Source organism: Leucopleurus acutus (genome assembly GCF_964270905.1).
Source record: "Leucopleurus acutus genome assembly, chromosome: 1".
In the NCBI taxonomy this organism is placed as follows: Eukaryota; Metazoa; Chordata; class Mammalia; order Artiodactyla; family Delphinidae; genus Leucopleurus; species Leucopleurus acutus.
In genome coordinates this window covers 77,298,202-77,321,861 of record NC_139142.1, presented here as the reverse complement: position 1 = coordinate 77,321,861, position 23,660 = coordinate 77,298,202, and the positions used below count along the sequence as shown (strand labels likewise).

Sequence of the window (23,660 nt, the reverse complement as noted above, 5' to 3'; positions counted from 1 at the left end):
GGTACTGTGCTGGATCCGAAGAACCAAACTGGCTTAATAGTCATCATGGTTTAATAGTAATCACCGGCTCTCTGAACAAAGCTGCGAGAAGATTGAGCCCAAGCGTTAAACGCAAACCAATTATGCAAAACGGAATCTGTAGCCACCAGCAAAACAACTGTCTTGCTTTATCCGCAGCAGGGAATGGCTGTGGCTTCCACACTGCTAGCTTGAATTGTGTTTCCCGCTAAGTATTAATACTAAGAAATTCTGATCACAGTGATAAATTTCTAGCATGATGCGTTCAAAAGAAACCCTCACACAAAAACGGTACATATGATTACAACCCATCACCTCCTATTGGAAAGTTAAGACAGTACTTCCTAATCCCTGATTTGACCTTGTATCTAAACGCAGACTTTCCTGTTTGCTCCTGATCCCAGTATATTTGGGGATTATTAACTAGGGCACAGTTAATCAAAAGGCCACCACAACACTGAAGAAAATTCATTGGTGACATGTAGGTCTCAGAAGAAGCTTCCTGTCTCAAGGAAATGCCCATTGATAAAATCATACTTCTGCTTCTTCAAGACAGAAAACAAAGGAAATCATCACATCAGATCATAAGATCAGTCTTCTGAAGAACTATGTGGACCAGCCAATATACAGGGGAGGGGAGGAGACATGGCACGTATTTGGTGTTCTTCAACTGAGAAAGCTTCATTTTCTCAGACATAATTATTGATTTCCAGATTTCCAGAATCAGTTTCTAAGCGCTTTCAGCAGATTTGGGCAAAATGGGACATAAACTGGAAGGGGCTGATGGCTCTTCCACAGTACGGCATGGAGCAGAATTACAAAGTTTTAGCACCCTCTCAATACCCACGGACACCAATACAATGTCATGGAAAGTGCGGGAAGTCTTGGGTCCCAGGGAGATGATTTGATCCCAGTCCCTTGACTCGAGGTAGGTAAGGTATTATTAGGTTTGTTTTAAAAGTGACGCAACCATGGTCAAGAGAACACAACCAAGCCAAGGTGCACAGCTAGTAAGTGGAGGATACTAATAATACCTAACATTTACTGGGTGTTGATAAGCACTGTTCTAGGTGCTCCATTGTGTATTAACTGATTGGTACATCTAGCTATGAGGCTGGTATTATTTTCTTTTTCATGTTTAGAAAGAGGAGCAGAAAGATGATGTAGCTTGCCCGTGTTCACAGGTGGAACTGGAACTTGAATCCAGGCAATCAGGCCCCAGAATCCACAATCACTCTTCCAAAACCCTGAGCTCTGCATCCTGCCGTAATAGGACTCCACACACGCCTGCCTCTTGAAATGTGCAAGAGTGTCAGCCCGGTGAGTTGGTGGTCTCTCACTAGGACACGTATTGTACTTTACCCTTTGAGATGATACAGAAGGTTGACTTCATAAAAAGAAAAAACAATATGCGAATGACCATTCTTTTCTCTCATCATTTAGGGGGGAAATCTAGAGGGGGTGCTTAGAAAAATGAAGCAAAAGTTCCTAACTGGCTTGTCTACTGGTCACAGACAAGACACACAGTCCTCGGGACTCAAACCTATCAAGAGGCTTTCCAGCTCACCCGTACAATTCTCCTTCATTTAGGAAGCTTAACTATCACAAAGACGCATTCATCCAACAGTCATTGTTAAGCACCGACTCTGTACGAGGCTCCAGGGATATAAAGATGAAGAAACTCCAGCCCTCCACCTTCGTGAAACATGAAGTTTAATACAGGAAATCAGCCAAGAAAGAGGTGATTCCTGTTCACAGACTGTAAGTGAGTACTTTATACCCCAGACTCGGTCTAAACAGCAATAGGTGGACATAAGACAATTTTGAATGAAAGAAGCAGCGACCATCAAAATATGAAGATGAGTAAGAAAGAGAAGCATGGTAGTTTACAGAGATCTTTGAATATTGACTCTTTCAGGCCACTGGTTCTCATGGCCATGAGAAATGTTACGACATCTGGTCATTTAGGGAATGGAAAAATGTTTCAGACCATAGTGTTCAAATAAGCAGCCTACAAATTTGATCTTAGTTGGGTGGTCTTGAAAAATGAATCCATTTAATGCTTTAACGTTCCCGGGGGGGGGGGGGGAGATAACTTCTCTTGCACGTTATTTCTCTGTCTTGTCCTGCTATGCATACTTATTAAGTACCTACTACACAAAACCAGTGACAGCCAAGACTTTCTCCTTTTCAACCTCACCTGACTCTCTAACCTCAAAACACTTAAGCTCTCTAACAGCTACACCTGTGCAAAAGGCAGATTAAAAATGATCTGCCTTGGAAACTAGTTGAAACAGGCACGATGAATATCAGGTAGGATTTAACCCACGTGTTGCTCTTTGTAACTACTTGTTAAAAACAATCACTACGCAGCTACTTGAAAACAGAACACTATTTGTGTGCAGAATTTACTACCAATGAATTCTCTGTGTTCCTCCCATCTCACCATCTTCTGAGATTGAGGCTGGAGCTAATTTTACCTCATGGCAATGGGAACATCAGTCCAACAAACAATACCTAGTGAGCTAAGCTTAAAAGAATGGTTGCAAAAACAACAACAAAAAAGGCATATCATCTCCTGGACGCAGTAGAACCTAGCTTCTTGATTCTAACAACAACTAGAGGAATGAGCATTAAAAATTTTTAAGTCAATTTGCAGAAATTGGACACTGCCTAAAAGAAAAACTTCCTAAAGCCCCCCACCTCACACACTTACTCTTTGCAGCCCTCTGCCATGTCACTCAGCTTAGAGAATGCCTTCCCACATTCTCATAAAATCCCAGAAAGGCAAGGGAAAAGTAAAGCAAGTGAGATTAATTTCACGGTGTTGAGCTAAATGAGTCTCATGTTTCTCCTTATCCAGTATACTTCAAGTTCCCGGCCTGCATTTAATGACTCACTGCTTCCAGCTTCTAGGGGGTTCAACTAGGTTCATGTGACGATTGCTTGAGAAAAATAGAAAACAGTTAAAATTAATAAGAGTAAGATTGTAGAAACTATTTCTGTGGAAGGAAAGAGTTTAGAGCAATGGGCTGAGTAAAATAAGTAAACTATGAAGATATAAGTGGGGTAATAGGCAGAGATGGGCTTTTTGGGTTCAGGAAGTGTGTTTTAACTAAGTGAAGTCCGATATAAATGGTGAGAACTAAGGACATGATGACCACACAAGTAGTCAAAAAGACATGTGTTAAATGAATGAGGTGTCAGATGAAAGGAGTGTAAGATTATGGAAGAAGCTGGGAAGAATCAAATTGTTGGGAGGCTGAAGAGGTCTTTAGAAGGACTAGAAGTCAACCAGCCCAACACTCTTCTTCTAAAGATGGAGATATTTGAAGTCGAGAAGCTAAGTAACTGGTACCAGCTCACGCAGCGCAAGTGCAGCCATTAAGGTGGGAAAAGAGGCGTCCCAACTCCTGTCCACCCCGTGTCACATCCCCCTACTGCCCTGGCACGTGATCTTACCTTCTTCCTGATCAGCATCTTCTTTAAGCTCATTTTCCACATCTTCAAAATGGAGTTATGAGGCCAAATGTTAAGACAGGGCCGGAGACCTCCCTAGGCTTCTCCTTCCATCTCAGGCAGTGCTTTCCCTGCCTTCGCAGCGTGGATTCCCCCTGCCAACTACTGCAACCCTCAACACAGCCCCTCTGGCTCAGCCTCGGAGAAGCCAGCAGCTGTTTTTACTGATTGATTCAAAAGAAAACAGGCTGCACCTGCCAACGGCAAGGACGGGGCTCAGTGATTAAGGCCTTTTTCCATCAAGCAGACTTAGTGCAAAATGTTTCTAAGACTGGTTCCACTGAGCTGTATTCAAAACTTCTGTGGAAGTGGGTTGAATGTTGGTAACAAACTAGAAGACTCTGAAAGGGAAGAGGGGAGGCCGAGGCATACTCGTGAAGCTGAAGAAGAGAAGAGAGCAGTGGGTACGTCATCCTGCAATGATCAAGGAATGAGGGCAGTGCGCACAGTTAAGAACCTGGCCCTGGGTCCTGGGCTAACACCCTACTCTGCTCCTGCAAGAAACCTGACCTTGGACAAGTTATATAAGCAACCTGTGTCTCAGCTTCTTCACCCAGAAACTTGGAATAAGAAAAGTACCTACTTCGTGGGTTATTAGAAGCATTAAATAAACTAATATATGTTTCACACTCCTCAATGCCTGGCCCGTAGTAAGTACCGTATGGATATGACATGTTTTCATAGCAAAGGAATAACTTTCTTAGGGACATCAACCAGCAACCAACAGAATTGTTTTTAACCTTGTCAATATGAAGCAAGTATTTACCGAGGAAATGACGGCCCACGAAGGAAGCTGCCCTCCCAGTTCCCTCACATATGCTCTTGGACAGAGGAGCCATTTGGTCTGAACAGGACTGTTCCTTATAGATAGGCCTACTACATACAACGGCTCCCCATGCCACATCTGCGCCACGAGTGAATTGAGCTTCAAAGAAAATTCTTTCAAGGGGTCCCTTTGGGTGTCTCAGGGCCAGTGCTCTCTGGATTATTGCTTTCCATCTGTATCGCCTGAAGAGAGGAATTAGCTTCAAGAGTTCCCAGGTGGCTACTGTAGAGGGTGACAGAGTTCACCTGTTCTTTATTACTCCTGAGTTCCAAGATGATTTTTAAACCAACTCAATCATTTCAGAAAAAAACAAAATCCATGAATTTGGATTTTGTCCAGAAAATCCTTTTCTCAAGAGTCTGTTGACACATGCTGACGATGTGTGGTCCCCTAGCACTGAGACTTCCCCTCCCTTTGGGGAAGGGACGTTCCCAGATGATGACTGGCCTGGGAGAGAGCCCAGGGCGTTAACAGCAGAGCAAGGACCATTTTTTGTTGCTGTTTTTAGGCCAACTCATTATACTTCAAAGGTGTACGCATTTCATTTAAAATGTCCTTACTGGGCTTCCCTGGTGGCGCAGTGCTTGAGAGTCCGCCTGCCGATGCAGGGGACGCGGGTTCGTGCCCCGGTCCGGGAAGATCCCACATGCCGCGGGGCGGCTGGGCCCGTGAGCCATGGCCGCTGAGCCTGCGCGTCCGGAGCCTGTGCTCCGCAACGGGAGAGGCAACAACAGTGAGAGGCCCGCGTACCGAAAAAAAAAAAACCCAAAAAAAACCACGGGGTCAATGACACCTTTCTCATAGAGTTATGGGGAGGATTAAGGTATTAGAAAACTTGCATAAAGAACCTAGCATGGTACCTACTTGGGACAACAGTGACACCCTAAAAAAATGCTAGATCTCCCCCTTCTCTCCTCTCATGCATGTTCTTATCATCCACCTTCATTTTGTTTTAGGTAAATCTTCATCTTCCCTAATTTTTCTTTTGCCTCCTTTAAATTTAAAAGTATTTAAGAATGATAACTAGATCTTTGGTGTTGGAACTAATATTCCCAAGATAACTTTTACTTAAAAAAAAATTAAGGACAAGAAAAGATATCCAGTTACAGTGGAGTCAGTGGCTGTCTAGTTTCACCATTCAGGAAGAACAAGAGTATAGACAGCAAGAGATATATACAGTTTCTTAGATTCCAGATCTTCATCTACAACTTTCATCATGAGCAACTTTAGCCATGATGAAATGCTTTCTCCATGGACTCCATGCCTTCTGTGGTGGTTATTTCTGTGGGACATCACTATTACTCATTTAGGAAAAGCTCAAAACTCTTCAAAAACATGTCCCAGGAAATTCTGTACCTTAAAAAATGCTCCTATTTTCTCTCCTCTTCAGCTTCACAAGTAAGTCAAAGCCTTTCCTTTTTCCTCTTAAAATATTTTATTTTGTCACGGACATTGAATCCATTTCCAAGGACTCTTTGATACTGCTTGGTGGAGTCCGTCTTAGAAATATCTGACAGTAAGACCCTAGGCAGTAATGTAATAACTATTTCAAGCTTGATTTTCGTATTTGTAAGAGTAATTTTTTTTTTTTAATTTGCGATATGCGGGCTTCTCACTGTTGTGGCCTCTCCCGTTGCGGAGCACAGGCTCTGGACGCGCAGGCTCAGCGGCCATGGCTCACGGGCCCAGCCGCCCCGCGGCATGTGGGATCTTCCCGGACCGGGGCACGAACCCGTGTCCCCTGCATCGGCAGGCGGACTCTCACCCACTGCACCACCAGGGAAGCCCGACCCCGTTTTATTAGTGCTGTTCAGTGCAAGTTTCTGTAATGGTGGAAATGTATCTGTGTCATGCAATCCAGTGCCACAGGTGGCCTCTGAGCACTTAAAATGTGCCTAATGTAACTGAGGAATTAAGTTTTATTTAGTCTTAATTAATAGCCATAGGTGGCTAGTGACTACTGTTTGGCCATTCCTTTAGATGTGAATACTGAGGTTCAGAGACATTAGGGCAATTCAAAGATTACACAACCAATGAGTGGCATAGCCAGGATCTGCACGGGATCAACCTGATTCTAAATGTACCTTCTTTTCATTATAATAAATCAAAGAGCTATAGAATTTTGTAACAGTTCTCTTTCACATTGAAACATCAGCATGGGGGCAAAATAGATGATCACCTGGTTACCGGAACCAAATGGCCCCTGTAGTTAGAAGGAATTGGCAGAGAGCAGAAAGGACACAAATTATGAGCCCTGATTTGATCAGTAATGATTCCTTGAAGTTAATACTCACATCATTTAGTCACGTTAAAAGAAAAATATGAAAACCAATGTAAAGGCATTAAAATCACAAAGTAGAAAGTAAGCTAGGCATTGTCACAACTATGGTCCTACTCTTTTTTTTTTTTAATATTTATTTATTTACTTATTTGGCTGCGCCGGGTCTTAGCTGAGGCACACTGGATCCTCGCTGCTGCGGGATCTTCGTTGCGGCATGTGGGCTCTTAGTTCCCTGACCGGGGTCAAACCAGGGCCCCCTGAATTGGGGGTGTAGAGTCTCAACCACTGGACCACCAAGGAAGTCCCTATGATCCTATTCTTTTTTTTTTTTTTTTTTGCGGTACGCGGGTCTCTCACTGTTGTGGCCTCTCCCGTTGCGGAGCACAGGCTCCGGACGCGCAGGCTCAGCGGCCATGGCTCACGTGTCCAGCCGCTCCGCGGCATGTGGGATCCTGCCGGACCGGGACACGAACCCGTGTCCCCTGAATCGGCAGGCGGACTCTCAACCACTGCGCCACCAGGGAAGCCCGATCCTATTCTTAAACACAGTTAAAGAGAGGGCAAAGAAAAAGAGGAGAGGCCAGAGCTATGGCTTTGAAGTGAGATGTATTTGGGTTCACTATGGGATATTACTTACTAGTTACACGCAAGATGTGTCACTTAGGCAAGTTCCTTAACTTCTATGAACCAGTATTTACATGTATAAAATAGGGAAAATAATAAGTCATAGGATTGTTCTAAGAATTAAACGTGCTAATATTCCTAACCCAGTGCTTGCCTGATTTGCAACAGACACCCAGTAAATAGTAAGCATACTTTATGAAGCATGTATGAAGCCTTCAGAAAACAAGCTAGCTTGATCTTTCTAAATTCACTTCACTTGCAAATACAAGCCCCATTGTCATGAATATGCTAATGACGTGGGGATGTCCACCTGCGGCCTTTAGCTTTAAGCTCTCGTTGGCTTCCATGAAAACACAACAAGGATGTGGCCCTTTCCATGTACTGCAGAGGCACTGTATCAGAGAGCCCTCTGCATCCATTCTTTGCTGTCAAAGTCAATTGAGGCCACAGAGTTTGCCTTTTAGGAATGAAGGAACATGAGGGCCTGAAATCTGCTCTGGTTCCCGTCAGTGTTTCCCCATCAACTGTAAAGACCCAAGGTCTGAGGCATCCAGCGTCCCAGGTGAGCAGCTGCAGAATCTTCCCTGGATTGAGTTCTGTGGGGTGATTTTGGTTGTGATTCTAGCTTTCTAATTCGGAGCCCGGTTCTCAGTCCTTCTCACTGATTATGAGAGCTAACTCATATCCGTGAAATGAATTCGGTTCTTCCATTAAAACAAAACAAAAGAAAACAACCAAATCAGAAACGCATCCAAAGTAGTGGAGAGGTAGAGGGGCTTCACATTTAAGCACCCAGGTCCAGACTCGGACAGACCTGGGTTCAGATCCTTGCACCTGCCTTTACTGAACCTCTCTCCTTATTTGTATCAATACAATAGGTACAATAATACTTCAAAGAATGGTGCCTGGCATTGAGGAAGTGATCAATTCATGGCAGTTTTGTTACTGGTTTAGACACTTAAGGTTTGGTGTGGACTTGGTAATTACATCTTTCCGTTCATAAGATGCAATTACTTGGAACCCGATGCGGTGTCCTCCGCAGACAATTAAGCTAATTCAATAAGGAGCATCCAGGGACCCACGAGTGGGGTGATGGAGATGATCCTTGGAAACCAGCAACACCAAGAAGAGTTCAAGGCTTGTGTTTTAAAAGCTGCATGCAAAATCCTACTTTCAGAATTCATGCAACCAATATAGAATTCTGACGACTGCTTGCCTTTTCTGCTCTGCATACCTTTTGTCCCTCTCAGGCCACACCTCTTTTAGTGTCTTTTTTCTATCCTGCCCACGTCCCTTATTTACAGACATTTTACAAACTATCCTCCATGGTGAATAGTCATCTCAAATGGAATCTTTAAGAAACTGCACTTGTTCTAAGAAGTTAGGCCCCACTTGCTCTCTGGTCTGTCCAGATTCAGTTGCCTTGACATGTCTGGCTCAAAGTGCACCGGCAACTGAGGAGCACGGCTAATGACAGTTTCTAATAGTGGAATATAAGAAACTGCCCTTTAAGGCTAACTGTGTAATGGTCATGCTCTAAATGGGCACTCTGGGGTGACTGAGGGTTTATCCCATATAGATGCTACCCCAAGGCAATTCACACATTTGGTGCATTTGTATGTTGTTCCCAAACTGACACCTAGGATTGCCAGACTTATTAAATAGAATACAGGACAACCAGTTAATTCTGAATTTCAGATAAACAACAAATTATTTTTCACTGAATATGTCCTATGTAATATTTAGCAACCTCATGACCTCAAAGTGGAACTGACTGAGCATTGGATTCTTTCAAGAACTTTCTAGGTCACCCAGAATGGTCTACGGGATTTGCTAGAGCAGGGTGATCACCCAAACAGAACCTCTCTACACAGCAGTCTGGCTGACATTCACCCAAGGGGCACCAAGACAGCAGCAGTGGTTGCTTAAACACTGAAATATATACTGGCTGGTAAACAGATGCTGCTCGGAGCCTCCCTGGTGTCTACCTTCCACCAGCTCCACCTCTTGCCATTCCTCCAAGGAACCCTTGGACCTTCTCACAGTTCAGTAACTAAAAGATGAAGGTAACATGCGACAACATGGATGGACCGCAAGGGCATGATGCTAAGAAGAATAAGTCAGAGAGAGAAAGATGAATACTGTTATGTTCTCACTTATAAGTGGAATCTAAAAGAACCCAAATTCATAGAAACAGAAAAGGGACTGGTGATTGCCAGATGTGGGGAGATGAAGACAGAGGAAGATGGGTGAAAGGTAGTCAGAAGGTACAGACTTCCAGTTGTAAGATTGCTAAGTCCTGGGGATGTAATGTACAGGATGGTGGCTATAGTCAACAATGCTGTATTGCACGTTTGAAAGTTGCTAAGAGAGTAGATCTTGAAAGTTCTCATCCCAAGAAAAAAAAGCTTGTAACTACGTGAGGTGATGGATGTGAAATGAATTTATTGTGGTGATCATTTCACAGTATATACATGTACCAAATCATTATGTTGTACACTTGAAACTTAAACAATATTGTATGTTAATTACACCTCAATAAAACCAGGGAAGAAAAAAAGGATTGCACTGGAGAAACAGAAAGAAATGATATGAGCCTTCAAATAGAGTTAGGAGACGATAAATTCTGGTCTCACTATCAGAGTTGTGACATTGTTCCTCATATTAAAACGAAGATTCATGTTGAGAATATTAAGATGTATTTGTTTTTCTTTTAAATAATTTCCATCTCTTTCTTTGAATTTCTTGTATTTCTTTGTATTTCTTTTAAGGAATTTTCATTCCCCACACACCACACTGCTTGGGTTGACTTATGCTCCTTTAATAGAATCAGGAAATGTAATATTATAGCTAAAAGGAACACTGTTTCATCTGTTCGTGTTCCTCCCATCCTGTCTGCACACACTTGTTAAAGAAACTGAGGCCCACCGGAGTTAACTGGTGCCCAGAGTCCCACAGCTAGCTAGTGGTTGAGCCAGCAGTGGAAGTGAAGTGAAGGAGACCTCCACCTCTCGTTCTAGACCAGAGTGGGCCAGATCTGACCCACTGCCTATTTTTGAATGACTCCTTTAAGAATAATCTTTACATTTTTTAATGGTGGGAAAAAAATCAAAGACGAATAATATTTTTGATAGGTGAAAATAATATGAAATTCAAAGTTCAGTGTCTATAGACTTTTATGGGAACACAGGCACACTTATTCATGTATGTATTCTCTACAGCTGCTTGTGTTAACAGGGTTGAGTGGTTACAACAGAGATTGTATGGTCCCAAAGCCTAAAATATTTCCTCTCTGGCTCTTGACAAAAATAAATAACTAAATAAAAATTAATGCACAGCTAAATAAGGGGCCTTAATAGCACCCTCAGCCCTAATGCCTGGGGCCATTCCAATTGGTGAATGCCAAATTCCCACCAATTATTAAATGTTTTAGCTATCACCCCTACATACTAATGAAATGCTGCATGTCCACAGAAAAAGACTGATTAAAGTAACTTCCTGGGTGGACCTTCAAGATGGTGGAGAAGTAAGACATGGAGATCACCTTCCTCCCCACAAATACATCAAAATTACATCTACATGTGGAACAACTCCTACAGAACACCTACTGAACACTGGCAGAAGACCTCAGACTTCCCGAAAGGCAAGAAACTCCCCCATGTACCTGGGTAGGGCAAAAGAAAAAATAATAAACAGAGACAAAAGAATAGGGACTGGACCTGCACCAGTGGGAGGGAGCTGTGAAGGAGGAAAGGTTTTCACACACTAGGAAGCCCCTTCGTGGGCGGAGACTGCGGGTGGTGGAGGGGGGAGCTTCGAGGCCGCGGAAGAGAGCACAGCAACGGGGGTGCGGAGGGCAAAGCGGAGAGATTCCCGCACAGAGGATCGGTGCCGACCGGCACTCACCAGCCCGAGAGGCTTGTGTGCTCACCCACCGGGGCAGGTGGGGGCTGGGAGCTGAGGCTCGGGCTTCGGAGGTCAGATCCCAGGGAGAGGACTGGGGTTGGCTGCATGAACACTGCCTGAAGGGGCTATTGCCCCACAGCTAGCCGGGAGGGAGTCCGGGAAAATGTCTGGACGTGCCCAAGAGGCAAGAGACCATAGTTTCAGGGTGCGCAAGGAGAGGGGATTCAGAGCACTGCCTAATGAGCTTCAGAGACAGGCGTGAGCTGCGGCTATCAGCTCGGACACCAGAAACGGGCATGAAACGCTAACGCTGCTGCAGCCACCAAGAAAACTTTGTGCAAGTGCAGGTCACTATCCACACACCCCCAGGAGCCTGTGCAACCCGCCACTGCAAGGGTCCCGTGATCCAGTGAAAACTTCCCCGGGGAGAACGCTTGGCGCACCTCAGGCAGTTGCAAAATCATGTTGGCCTCTGCCGCCGCAGGCTCGCCCCACATTCCAATTATAACTACCGTACCCCTCCCTCCCCCAGGCCTGAGTGAGCCAGAGCCCCCTAATCAGCTGCTGCTTTAAACCCGTCCTGTCTGGGTGGGAACAGAAACCTGAGGGCAACCTACACGCAGAGGTGGGGCCACATCCAAAGCTGAACCCTGGGAGCTGTGCAAACAAAGAAGAGAAAGGGAAATTTCTCCGTGCAGCCTCAGGAGCAGCGGATTAAATCCCCACAATCAACTTGAGGTACCCTGCATCTGTGGAATACCTGAATAGACAACGAATCATCCCCAAACTGAGGTGGTGCACTTTGGGAGCAACTGTAGACTTGGGGTTTCCTGTCTGTGGCTGACTTGTTTCTGATTTTTATGTTTATCTTACTATAGTTTTTAGCACTTGTTATCACTGGTGGATTTGTTTACTGGTTTGGTTGCTCTCTTTTTTTTTATTACTTATTTTTTTAATTTAATAATTTTTAATTATTTAATTAATTTATCTATTTATTTTTTTTTATTCATTATTTTCTTTCTTTTTTTCTCCCTCTTCTTCTGAGTCATGTGGCTGACAGGGTCTTGGTGCTCCAGGCTGGTGTCAGGCCTGAGCCTCTGAGGTGGGAGAGCCGAGTCCAGGACACTGGACCACCAGAGACCTCCTGGCCCCATATAATATCAATCAGCAAGAGCTCTCCCAGAGATCTCCAACTCAACACTAAGATCCAGCTCAACTCAACGACCAGCAAGCTCCAGTGCTGGACACCCCATGCCAACCAACTAGCAAGACAGGAACACAACCCCACCCATTAGCAGATAGGCTGCCTAAAATCATACAAGTTCACAGACAGCCCAAAACACACCATCAGACAGAGCCCTGCCCACCAGAAAGACAAGATCCAGCCCTACACACCAGAACACAGGCACTAGTCCCCTCCACCAGGAAGCCTACACAACCCACTGAACTAACCTTACCCACTGAGGGCAGACAACAGAAACAGCAGAAACTACGAACCTGAAGCCTGCGAAAAGGAGACCCCAAACACAGTAAGTTAAGCAAAAATAGGAAGACAGAGAAATATGCAGCAGATGAAGGAGCAAGGTAAAAACCCACCAGACCAAACAAATGAAGAGGAAATAGGCAGCCTACCTGAAAAAGAGTTCAGAGTAATGATAGTAAAGATGATCTAAAAGCTTGGAAATAGAATGGAGAAAATACAAGAAATGTTTAACAAGGACACAGAAGAACTAAAGAGCAAACAAACAATGATGAACAACACAATAAATGAAATTTAAAATTCTCTAGAAGGAATCAATAGCAGATTAACTGAGGCAGAAGAATGGATAAGTGACCTGGAAGATAAAATAGTGGAAATAACTACCACAGAGCAGAATAAAGAAAAAAGAATGAAAAGAATTGGGGACAGTCTCAGAGACCTCTGGGACAACATTAAACACACCAACATTCGAATTATAGGGGTCCCAGAAGAAGAAGAGAAAAAGAAAGGGTCTGAGAAAATATTTGAAGAGATTATAGTTGAAAATTTCCCTAACATGGGAAAGGAAATAATCAAGTCCAGGAAGCACAGACAGTCCCATACAGGATAAATCCAAGGAGAAATACACCAAGACATATATTAATCAAACTATCAAAAATTAAATACAATGAAAAAATATTAAAAACAGCAAGGGAAAAGCAACAAATAACACATAAGGGAATCCCCTTAAGGTTAACACCTGATTTTTCAGCACAAACTCTACAAGCCAGAACGGAGTGGCAGGACATATTTAAAGTCATGAAAGGGAAAAACCTACAACCAAGATTACTCTACCCAGCAAGGATCTCATTCAGATTCGATGGAGAAATTAAAACCTTTGCAGACAAGCAAAAGTTAGGAGAATTCAGCACCACCAAACCAGCTTTACAACAAATGCTAAAGGAACTCCTCTAGGCAGGAAACAAAAGAGAAGGAAAAGACCTACAAAAACAAATGCAAAACAATTAAGAAGATGGTAATAGGAACATACATATCAATAATTACCTTAAATGTAAATGGATTAAATGCTCCAACCAAAAGACATAGACTGGCTGAATGGATACAAAAACAAGACCCATATCTATGCTGTCTACAAGAGACCCACTTCAGACCTAGGGACACATACAGACTGAAAGTGAGGGGATGGAAAAAGGTATTCCATGCAAATGGAAATCAAAAGAAAGCTGGAGTCGCAATTCTCATATAAGACAAAATAGACATTAAAATAAAGACTATTATAAGAGACAAAGAAGGACACTATATAATGATCAAGGGATCAATCCAAGAAGATATAACAATTATAAATATATGTGCTCCCAACATAGGAGCACCTCAATACATAAGGCAAATGCTATGTAACAGCCATAAAAGGGGAAATTGACAGTTACACAATCACAGTAGGGGACTTAAACACCCCACTTTCATCAATGGACAGAGCATCCAGAATGAAAATAAATAAGGAAACACATGCTTTAAATGACACATTAGACAAGATGGACTTAATTGATATTTATAGGACATTCCATCCAAAAACAACAGAATACACTTTCTTCTCAAGTGCTCATATGAGGAACATTCTCCAGGAATGATCATATCTTGGGTCACAAATCAACCCTTGGTAAATTTAAGAAAACTGAAATCGTATTAAGTATCTTTTCTGACCACAACGCTATGAGACTAGATATCAATTACAGGAAAATAACTGTAAAAAATACAAACAGGTGGAGGCTAAACAATACACTACTTAATAACCAAGAGATCACTGAAGAAATCAAAGAGGGAATCAAAAAATACCTAGAAACAAATGACAATGAAAACACGATGACCCAAGACCTATGCGATGTAGCAATAGCAGCTCTAAGAGGGAAGTTTATAGCAATATAATCCTACCTCAAGAAACAAGAAACATCTCAAATAAACAACCTAACCTTGCACCTCAAGCAATTAGAGAAAGAACAAAGAAAACCCCAAAGTTAGCAGAAGGAAAGAAATCATAAAGATCAGATCAGAAATAAAAGAGAAAGAAATAAAGGAAACAATAGCAAAGATCAATAAAACTAAAAGCTGGTTCTTTGAGAAGATAAACAAAATGATAAACCATTAGCCAGACTCATCAAGAAAAAAGGGAGAAGACTCAAATCAAAAGAATCAGAAATAAAAAGAAGTAACAACTGATAGTGCAGAAATACAAAGGATCATGAGAGGTTACTACAAGCAACCATATGCCAAAAAAATGGACAACCTGGAAAAAATGGACAAATTCTTAGAAAAGCACAACCTTCTGAGACTGAACCAGGAATAAATAGAAAATATAAACAGACCAATCACAAGCACTGAAATTGAAACTGTGATTAAAAATCTTGCAACAAACAAAAGCCTAGGACCAGATAGCTTCACAGGCGAATTCTATCAAACATTTACAGAAGAGCTAACACCTATACTTCTCAGACTCTTCCAAATTATAGCAGAGGGAGGAACACTCCCAAACTCATTCTATGAGGCCACCATCACCCTGATACCAAAAGCAGACAAAGATGTCACAAAAAAAGAGAAAACTACAGGCCAATATCACTGATGAACGTAGATGCAAAAATACTAGCAAACAGAATCCAACAGCACATTAAATGGATCATACACCATAATAAAGTGGGGTTTATCCCAGGAATGCAAGTATTCTTCAATATACGTAGATCAATCAACGTGATACACCATATTAACAACCTGAAGGAGAAAAACCATATGATCATCTAATAGATGCAGAAAAAGCTTTTGACAAAATTCAACACCCATTTGTGATAAAAACTCTCCAGAAAGTAGGCACACAGGGAACTTACCTCAATTTAATAAAGGCCATATATGACAAACCCACAGCCAACATCGTTCTCCATGGTGAAAAACTGAAGCCATTTCCACTAATATCAGGAACAAGACAAGGTTGCCCACTCTTACCACTATTATTCAACATAGTTTTGGAAGTTTTAGCGACAGCAATCAGAGAAGAAAAAGAAATAAAAGGAATCTAATCGGAAAAGAAGTAAAACTGTCACTGTTTGCAGATGACATGATACTATACATAAAGAATCCTAAAGATGCTACCAGAAAACTACTAGAGCTAATCAATGAATTTCATAAAGCAGCCAGATACAAAATTAATGCACAGAAATTTCTTGCATCCTATACACTAATGATGAAAAATCTGAACGAGAAATTAAGGAAACACTCCCATTTACCACTGCAACAAAAAGAATAAAATACCTAGGAATAAACCTACCTAAGGAGTCAAAACACCTGTATGCAGAAAACTATAAGACACTGATGAAAGAAATTAAAGATGATACCAACAGATGGAGAGATATACCATGTTCTTGGATTGGAAGAATCAACATTGTGAAAATGACTATACTACCCAAAGCAATCTACAGATTCACTGCAATCCCTGTCAAACTACCAATGGCATTTTTCAGAGAACTAGAAGAAAAACTTTTACACTTTGTAAAGACCCCGAATAGCCAAAGCAACCTTGAGAAAGAAAAACAGAGCTGGAGGAATCAGGCTCCCTGACTTCAGACTATACTACAAAGCTACAGTAATCAAGAGAGCATGGCACTGGAACAAAAACAGAACTATAGATCAATGGAACAGGATAGAAAGCCCAGAGATAAACCTATGCACATATGGTCACCCTCTGTTTGATAAAGGAGGCAAGAGTATACAATGGAGAAAGGACAGCATCTTCAATAAGTGGTGCTGGGAAAACTGGACAGCTACATGTAAAAGAATGAAATTAGAACACTCCCTAACACCATACACAAAAATAAGCTCAAAATGGATTAAAGACCTAAATATAAGGCCAGACACTATAAAACTCTTAGAGTAATGCATAGGCAGAACACTCTATGACACAAATCACAGCAAGATCCTTTTTGACCCATCTCCTAGAGGAATGGAAATAAAAACTAAAATAAACAAATGGGATCTAATGAAAATTGAAAGCTTTTGCACAGCAACAGAAAACATAAATAAGATGAAAAGACAACCCTCAGAATGGGCGAAAATATTTACAAATGAAGCAACTGACAAAGGATTAATCTCCAAAATTTACAAGGAGCTCATTCAGCTCAATATCAAAAAAACAGATAACCCAATCCAAAAATGGGCAGAAGACCTAAACAGACATTTCTCCAAAAAAGACATACAGATGGCCAACAAATGCATGAAAAGATGCTCACCATCACTAATCATTAGAGAAGTGCATATCAAAACCACAATGAGGTATCACCTCACACCAGTCAGAATGGCCATCATCAAAAAATCTACAAACAATGCTGGGGAGGGTGTGGAGAAAAGGGAACCCTCTTGCACTGTTGGTAGGAATGTAAATTTATACAGCCACTATGGAGAACAGTATGGAGGTTCCTTAAAAAACTAAAAAGAGAACTACCATATGACCCAGCAATCCCACTACTGGGTATATACCATGAGCAAACCGTAATTCAAAAAGAGTCATGTACCACAATGTTCACTGCAGCACTATTTACAATAGCCAGGACATGGAAGCACCTAAGTGTCCACTGACAGATGAATCGATAAAGAAGATGTGGCACATATATACAATGGAATATTACTCAGCCATAAAAAGAAACAAAATTGAGTTATTTGTAGTGAGGTGGATGGACCTAGAGTCTGTCACACAGAGTGAAGTAAGTCAGAAAGAGAAAAAAATACCATATGCTAACACATATATATGGAAACAAAAAACAAAACAAAAAGTTCCAAGCAGGACAGGAATAAAGAAGCAGACGTAGAGAATGGACTTGAGGACACGGGGAGGGGGAAGGGTAAGCTGGGACGAAGTGAGAGAGTGGCATGGACATATATACACTACCAAATGTAAAACAGATAGCTAGTGGGAAGCAGCCGCATAGCACAGGGAGATCAGCTCAGTGCTTTGTGACCACCTAGAGGGGTGGGATAGGGAGGGTGGGAGGGTAAGCTGGGACGAAGTGAGAGAGTGGCATGGACATATATACACTACCAAATGTAAAACAGATAGCTAGTGGGAAGCAGCCGCATAGCACAGGGAGATCAGCTCAGTGCTTTGTGACCACCTAGAGGGGTGGGATAGGGAGGGTGGGAGGGAGACGCAAGAGGGAAGAGATATGAGGATATATGTATATGTATAGCAGATTCACTTTGTTATACAGCAGAAACTAACACACCCTTGTAAAGCAATTATACTTCAGTAAAGATGTTAAAAAAGAAAAGTAACTTCTTAATGATGACCCTGCAAATCAGGTTCAAAACTGAAAACGAGCAGTCCTCTCCAACATTTAAGGCTGATCAAAGTATCATAAAGCAATACACGTCTCCCTGAGCTTAGCGTTCACAGGCCCCCAGAGGAAAGAAGTCCTTGCGAGCTGGTGTGGTGATCAGTAACAGGATGCAAAATCAGTACAACCCTCCCAAGCAGACATCTTAGAATAACAATATTCAGAACACAGGAGACAAATTGTAGCTTCTGAAGAGGGCGTAGGGCTTGCAGGTGAGGAGTCTTAGGGACCAAGCTATAAAACCACTGATGTAGAAAATAATCTAAAGAAACTACCCCAGTTTTTAAAAATTATAATTAATGGAAAACTAAGAAACATGTAAATATTTATATATATGTTATTGTATATTTATGTAAATTATATATAAACATATATTATTTATACATCATATATAATATATGTAATATATAAATATTATATTTGTTATACATATATTGTATATAATATATATAATTATATATATGTGTGTATACACACACACCATTAAAGGCTGGTTCAGGAAATAGACCTTGTTTATGTGATATGTTTCAAAAGCCTAAAAATACTTATATTTATAGACAATAAAGCAAAGTTTATCCTAAATATTGGAGGGGAGGAGTATAAGAAAAATTGGTAGTGCTATTTATTTCCAAATCGTAGTACTATCCCAAAATAAAAAACAACTTTAGGGAATTCCCTGGCAGTCCAGTGATTAGGACTCCGCACTTCCACTGCAGGGGGCACAGGTTCGATAGCTGGTCAGGGAACTAAGATCCTGCATGCCGTGCCCTTGGCGAAAAAAAAAAAATTTTTAACATCCAATAACAGAGAAATGATTAAATAAATTTTGAGATACAATGTAGAGGAACATTATCCATTCACTGAAAATATATCCAGGAGGAATTTGTAGCAACATGGACAAGCAATGTAAAAGTAATAGACAAAGAAAAAAAAAAAAGAAAGTAATAAGGATATAAAATCTATGCCTATAAGTTAAAAGAAAAAAAGTTCCTCACTGAAAATCCATCATACACAGTGAAAAATACAAATAAAATTTATCAAAATTTTACAGTTGTTGTCTGTGGTTGCTGAGATTATGAGTTATTACTTTTCTTTCAATTTAACTACATATTTCAAATTTTACAAAAGGATTATATATGATTTCTATAATTGAAATAAAGTAAAATTAGGAAATAATTTAATTCACCGAGGAAAAGGAAAACCAGAAATACATAGTTTAGTCAATGTGTTAAAGAACACATAAACCCAGCATTTTTAAAAAATACAGAAGAAAAAGAAAGTGGTCTTTCAAAATTCATTTCAGCACGGTGACACGCCAGGCCTCCTGCTGCGGCAAACTCAACTTAATCTGGCCAGTAGATGTCGCTGTTACACTTCTCACTTTGAGCACATCTCAAGATGCACAGTTTGCTTTTTCGGGAGAGGCATGTAAACAAAAACTACAAATTTCCATTTCATCTCATGAAGGGCTGTAGATTTTACATCTTACAGCTTCATTCCAAACCTTTTACAATAACTGAGATGTCGAATGCTTTTCTAAAATGACATACGATGACTATGGTTTTTTGATTATGAAAAGTGCACGGTTCTTCTGCTTTTGGTTGCTTGAGAAAATTGCTACCCATATGAACCTTACAGGCCACACTCATCAAAAACATACTTTCAGGGCTTCCCTGGTGGCGCAGTGGTTGAGAGTCCGCCTGCCGATGCAGGGGACATGGGTTCGTGCCCCGGTCCGGGAGGATCCCACGTGCCGCGGAGCGGCTGGGCCCGTGAGCCATGGCCGCTGAGCCTGCGCATCCGGAGCCTCTGCTCCACAACGGGAGAGGCCACAACAGTGAGAGGCCCGCGAACCGCAAAACAAAAAAAAACAACACACTTTCAGGCTTGAAAATAACGAATTGGAAGTCATTCAAAGAAATCAGGGACACAAGACTATCAACAGGCATTAAAGTTAATAGAGCAGAAAAAAAAGAAAAGTGCCGGTTAGATTCCTAATGCTCACCCCCATCTCTGACGGGAAATGGGGAGGTGAGGAAGGGGCGGTGACAATTGTGACAGTCTGGTCAATCCTATCAGGCCACCTATGGTGTGGAAGTAGCTAAAACCCAGCCCACTGCTTTGTACAGATCAGTCAAGGCATCTGTGTCAATGAATCGATGAATGAATGGGAAAGAGAAGGCTGTTTTTCTAATGGGTCATCCTCTATCCCACAGATTTCCTGCCAAATTGTTCACCTGTCATTTGAGCAGCTGCAGAGAAAGAAAGGTTTAGGAATGTGGAAGACAGCCTATTTGAATTTCACTGGAGGATCCAGATCCTATCAGTCAGCTAACACATGTTCTCGAATTTTTAGGAAAATGATATTAAGAGCAGCAAACGGGTTCTCCCACAATGAGGTTTAGGCAGCAAACTGATGTAAGCAGAGTACTCTGTAAATGCTCAGATAAACTGTAAACACAGTCACTTTCTAGTGCACAAATTTCAGCTCACCGATATATAACTGCTTTCTGCCACTGATTGATTTTTAGACGACACTCACACAAATTGTAGCTTCAGCAGCTCTACAAACACACTTTACATTAAATGCATATTAACTGAGCCTCTGTCAATGGCAAAGAATCACAGCGCAAACACAAAGATTTCTACTTACATGGAGATCCAAGCACAACTTGCTTCTGTTGGGCTTCTCTTTTTCTTCATGGAGCAGAAATGGACACGCTGGTCCTGCTCTGTAGGCCAGGACCCATGCACCTCCATCCCTGCTGGGAAGGTCTTTAGCTGCTGTCTGCTCACTGAAGCAGTCCCGGGGGAAGCCCTCAGAAGGGATGCCTAGACCAAACAGAGCAGACCATTAGTGACACGGTGGTGACCAATACATCAAGCCAGCCATATCTGGGGACTCCTACGTGGGCCACTTCATAGCACCCATGACTTCCCTTTCTAGTTAATATTTTTAGAGTTTGCTTTTCTCCAGAAGTGTTTCTCTTGATTACTTTTTCTGGCTCACACTAACAATGAGTTCAAATATATGCCCTCATATCCAATTAAAAAAATTAAGCCTACTGGCTGTACTCCATGCTCCCTGTTCTCGCTTACCAGTCGGGCTCTACAGATCGTTCTCTTTCAGAACAGAATCAGAGGATGAGCTGCAGGACGGAAGTCAGGAGTCCTGACTTGGACTTTACTACTGTAAAGTTGGCTGTTGGCTTTACTACTGAAAGGTCTCACCTGAGCCAAGTCACTAGTGTGTGTTTTTCCAGGGCAGGAACTGCCCCAAGTTCCTCTTCATTTCTGGGGATAGAACTGCCATGCACGATGCGTGCAAATGCATATTGGCGCTTGGTCAGTGTGTTGAATGAGTGACACCGCATGAGTACACTACTTGGAACACACTACTTGGAACTCACTTCCTCATCTCCAGAATGAGGGCATCAGGCTAGTCCTCATCTGAACTATGTTAGGATGATGATAGTCACGTATGTGCCAGGTACTGTTCTTAGCCCCTTTCTTCGGTTTTAAAAAGAACTCTGTAGGTAGGTATCATTAGCGTCCCCATTTTAGTTGGGGAAACTGAAGTCCAAAGAAGTGAAGCGAATCGCTCAAGTTCGTAAGATCAGTAAATGGTAAAGCCAGGAATTGAACCCAGGCAGCTAAACACTAGAGGGCGTGCTCTTAATGACTAGATTCCATGGCCTCTGCCTGGCATTCTCGAGATGGCGGTACCTGTTCTACAATAAAAGGACTTTGTGGTCAAGTGAGTGTGAGAAAAGCAACATGTCGTATCCCCAGAGCCACGATTCATGTTAGCATAGTAAAGACCTTGAGCTGTCCTTTACTAAAGAAACTTAGCTCTGTATAAGAGTGTTTTCCAAACTTACATGACCACAGAATCCATTTAAAGGGACACCCGTTAAACACGTCGCAAGCCACCAGCGTTCCACTTGAATATAGTTTGGAAACCACGAGATGACCTCTAAGGTCCCATAGAGCGGTTGGCTCCGTAGCTCAGGGGTTAGAGCGCTGGTCTTGTAAAGTCCCATAGAGCTCTCAGGTTCCTGGACCTTTTCTAATTCCTGGTAAGCAACCTTGGCAAAATATTAAGCAACCAGGCAGAAGTTCAGGGTTTAGGCTCAGTGCACTTCTGCAACAGAGATGACTGTTGGATATATGATAGGGTGTTTATTACACCTAATCCTTGTAATAGTGTCTCTTTGGCAGGGACCCAAAACCAGCCAACGACTTCCGCCACGATGAACACCTGACTTAAAGCAACTTGAGCTTAGAGTAAGTCCGCTAACAAAAGGACTGTGGGATAACATGCTTCTCCTTTATATTAGAGTAGCATTTCAGAAGAAAGAAAATTTGAAAACAGCCAAGGTTTTGCTTTTTGTTTGCCTGTTCCATGGGTTGGTTTCTAATCACACTTTAAAGTTGAAAGGTGATGCAGGTCACAGTGTCTCTACAGTTGCCCTCTGGCAGGCTGTCCACAAAACACTTTGCTGTGATCACCGAGAAAATGAAGGTCCAGGGCCTTGGGCATCAACTCTGCAGACATGGGTCCCAGAAGGTTACAACCAGGCTCTTTCTTCACCTGAGCGAGATATCTTAGAATGAGGGTCTTTTCAGGAACTTGGCCTCATTTTTTCCATACGCCTCTTTCTAACTACTCTTCTCCAGACAGACTTTCTTCTGGGCTTTTGTTTAGGGCCTCATGTGCTACAGCGTGCCCCCACTCCTGCTCAGAAGACACAGAAAAGGACTAATGCCTAAAGAACCTCAGAGAGGAGGGAGTCTGCTAAGCTCCTCCACTGTGACTTCATGGCGACCCCAAGAGGAGGGCAGTGCTGGCCATGCTTTAACAGACTGAAGAGATTAAAGCTCGGACCCCTCTTAACTTCCATTTATAAAAGCTTATCTCCCCCCTAGAATATTTCTGTTCAGATAACTTCCATTTATATAGCTCATCCCCCCTCCTAGACCATTTCTGATTATCTTTGGCAAGAAAAGAGGAAATAAGCCTTTTAAAATTTATGGTGTACTCTCACCAGGCTACCTCATCTTCAGAAATGTATTAATTACTAATCACATTCCTCGTTTTAAATCCCTCCACTTTTCACTTTCATTTCGGAATAGCTGCTGGCTTTGGGTACAGTTTACACAGATAGATAAAACAACATAAAACATGCTACATACATCACAGAGAACATGCTGTATAACACCTAAGGTAAGATATCTAGATCATCAAAGGCACATTGTCTGGTGAGTAGAAGTTCATCATTTAGGTATAAGAGAGTGGTGAAGCCCCACAATTACAAGGATCTCGTGCCCTTAGATAAAATACAGACACACATGCAAACGTACCCACACACCTGCCGTGGCTGTTCACCACTGCATGGACAGGTGTGGGATGCAATCCAGCTCACTTTATGCAGAGGAAAGACAACGTGAAGTTTAGGCAGAAATGATGAAAAGTAACTTCAGTTTAGAAGTACTCTTAATTTTCAAGAATCAGTTTCTAATACCTAATTTTAACCAGACAATATCCCTATGAAGCAAACACGCAAGGTAAAGCCATGATGCGTAGTTATTTGGGGAAGGATCTTTAGGACAGGAAAGACCAAGGGCAGAAATAAG

At 42.0% G+C, this 23,660-nt stretch overlaps 1 protein-coding gene across 2 annotated transcripts in view; it reads right to left on the bottom strand.

The window, feature by feature from the left end:
- Nucleotides 1-23,660, bottom strand: part of FMN1 (formin 1) — a gene marked incomplete at both ends in the record, with an annotated part of 398,825 nt that overhangs the window by 298,324 nt on the left and 76,841 nt on the right. Inside the window, one exon of one of the 2 annotated variants that reach the window (XM_082842082.1) lies at nucleotides 20,677-20,855. The exons of the other annotated variant lie outside the window; for it this stretch is intronic. Coding sequence (XP_082698208.1) covers nucleotides 20,677-20,855 — 179 coding nt within the window. The remainder of the gene's footprint in view (nucleotides 1-20,676; nucleotides 20,856-23,660) is intronic. 2 annotated transcript variants of the gene reach the window in all.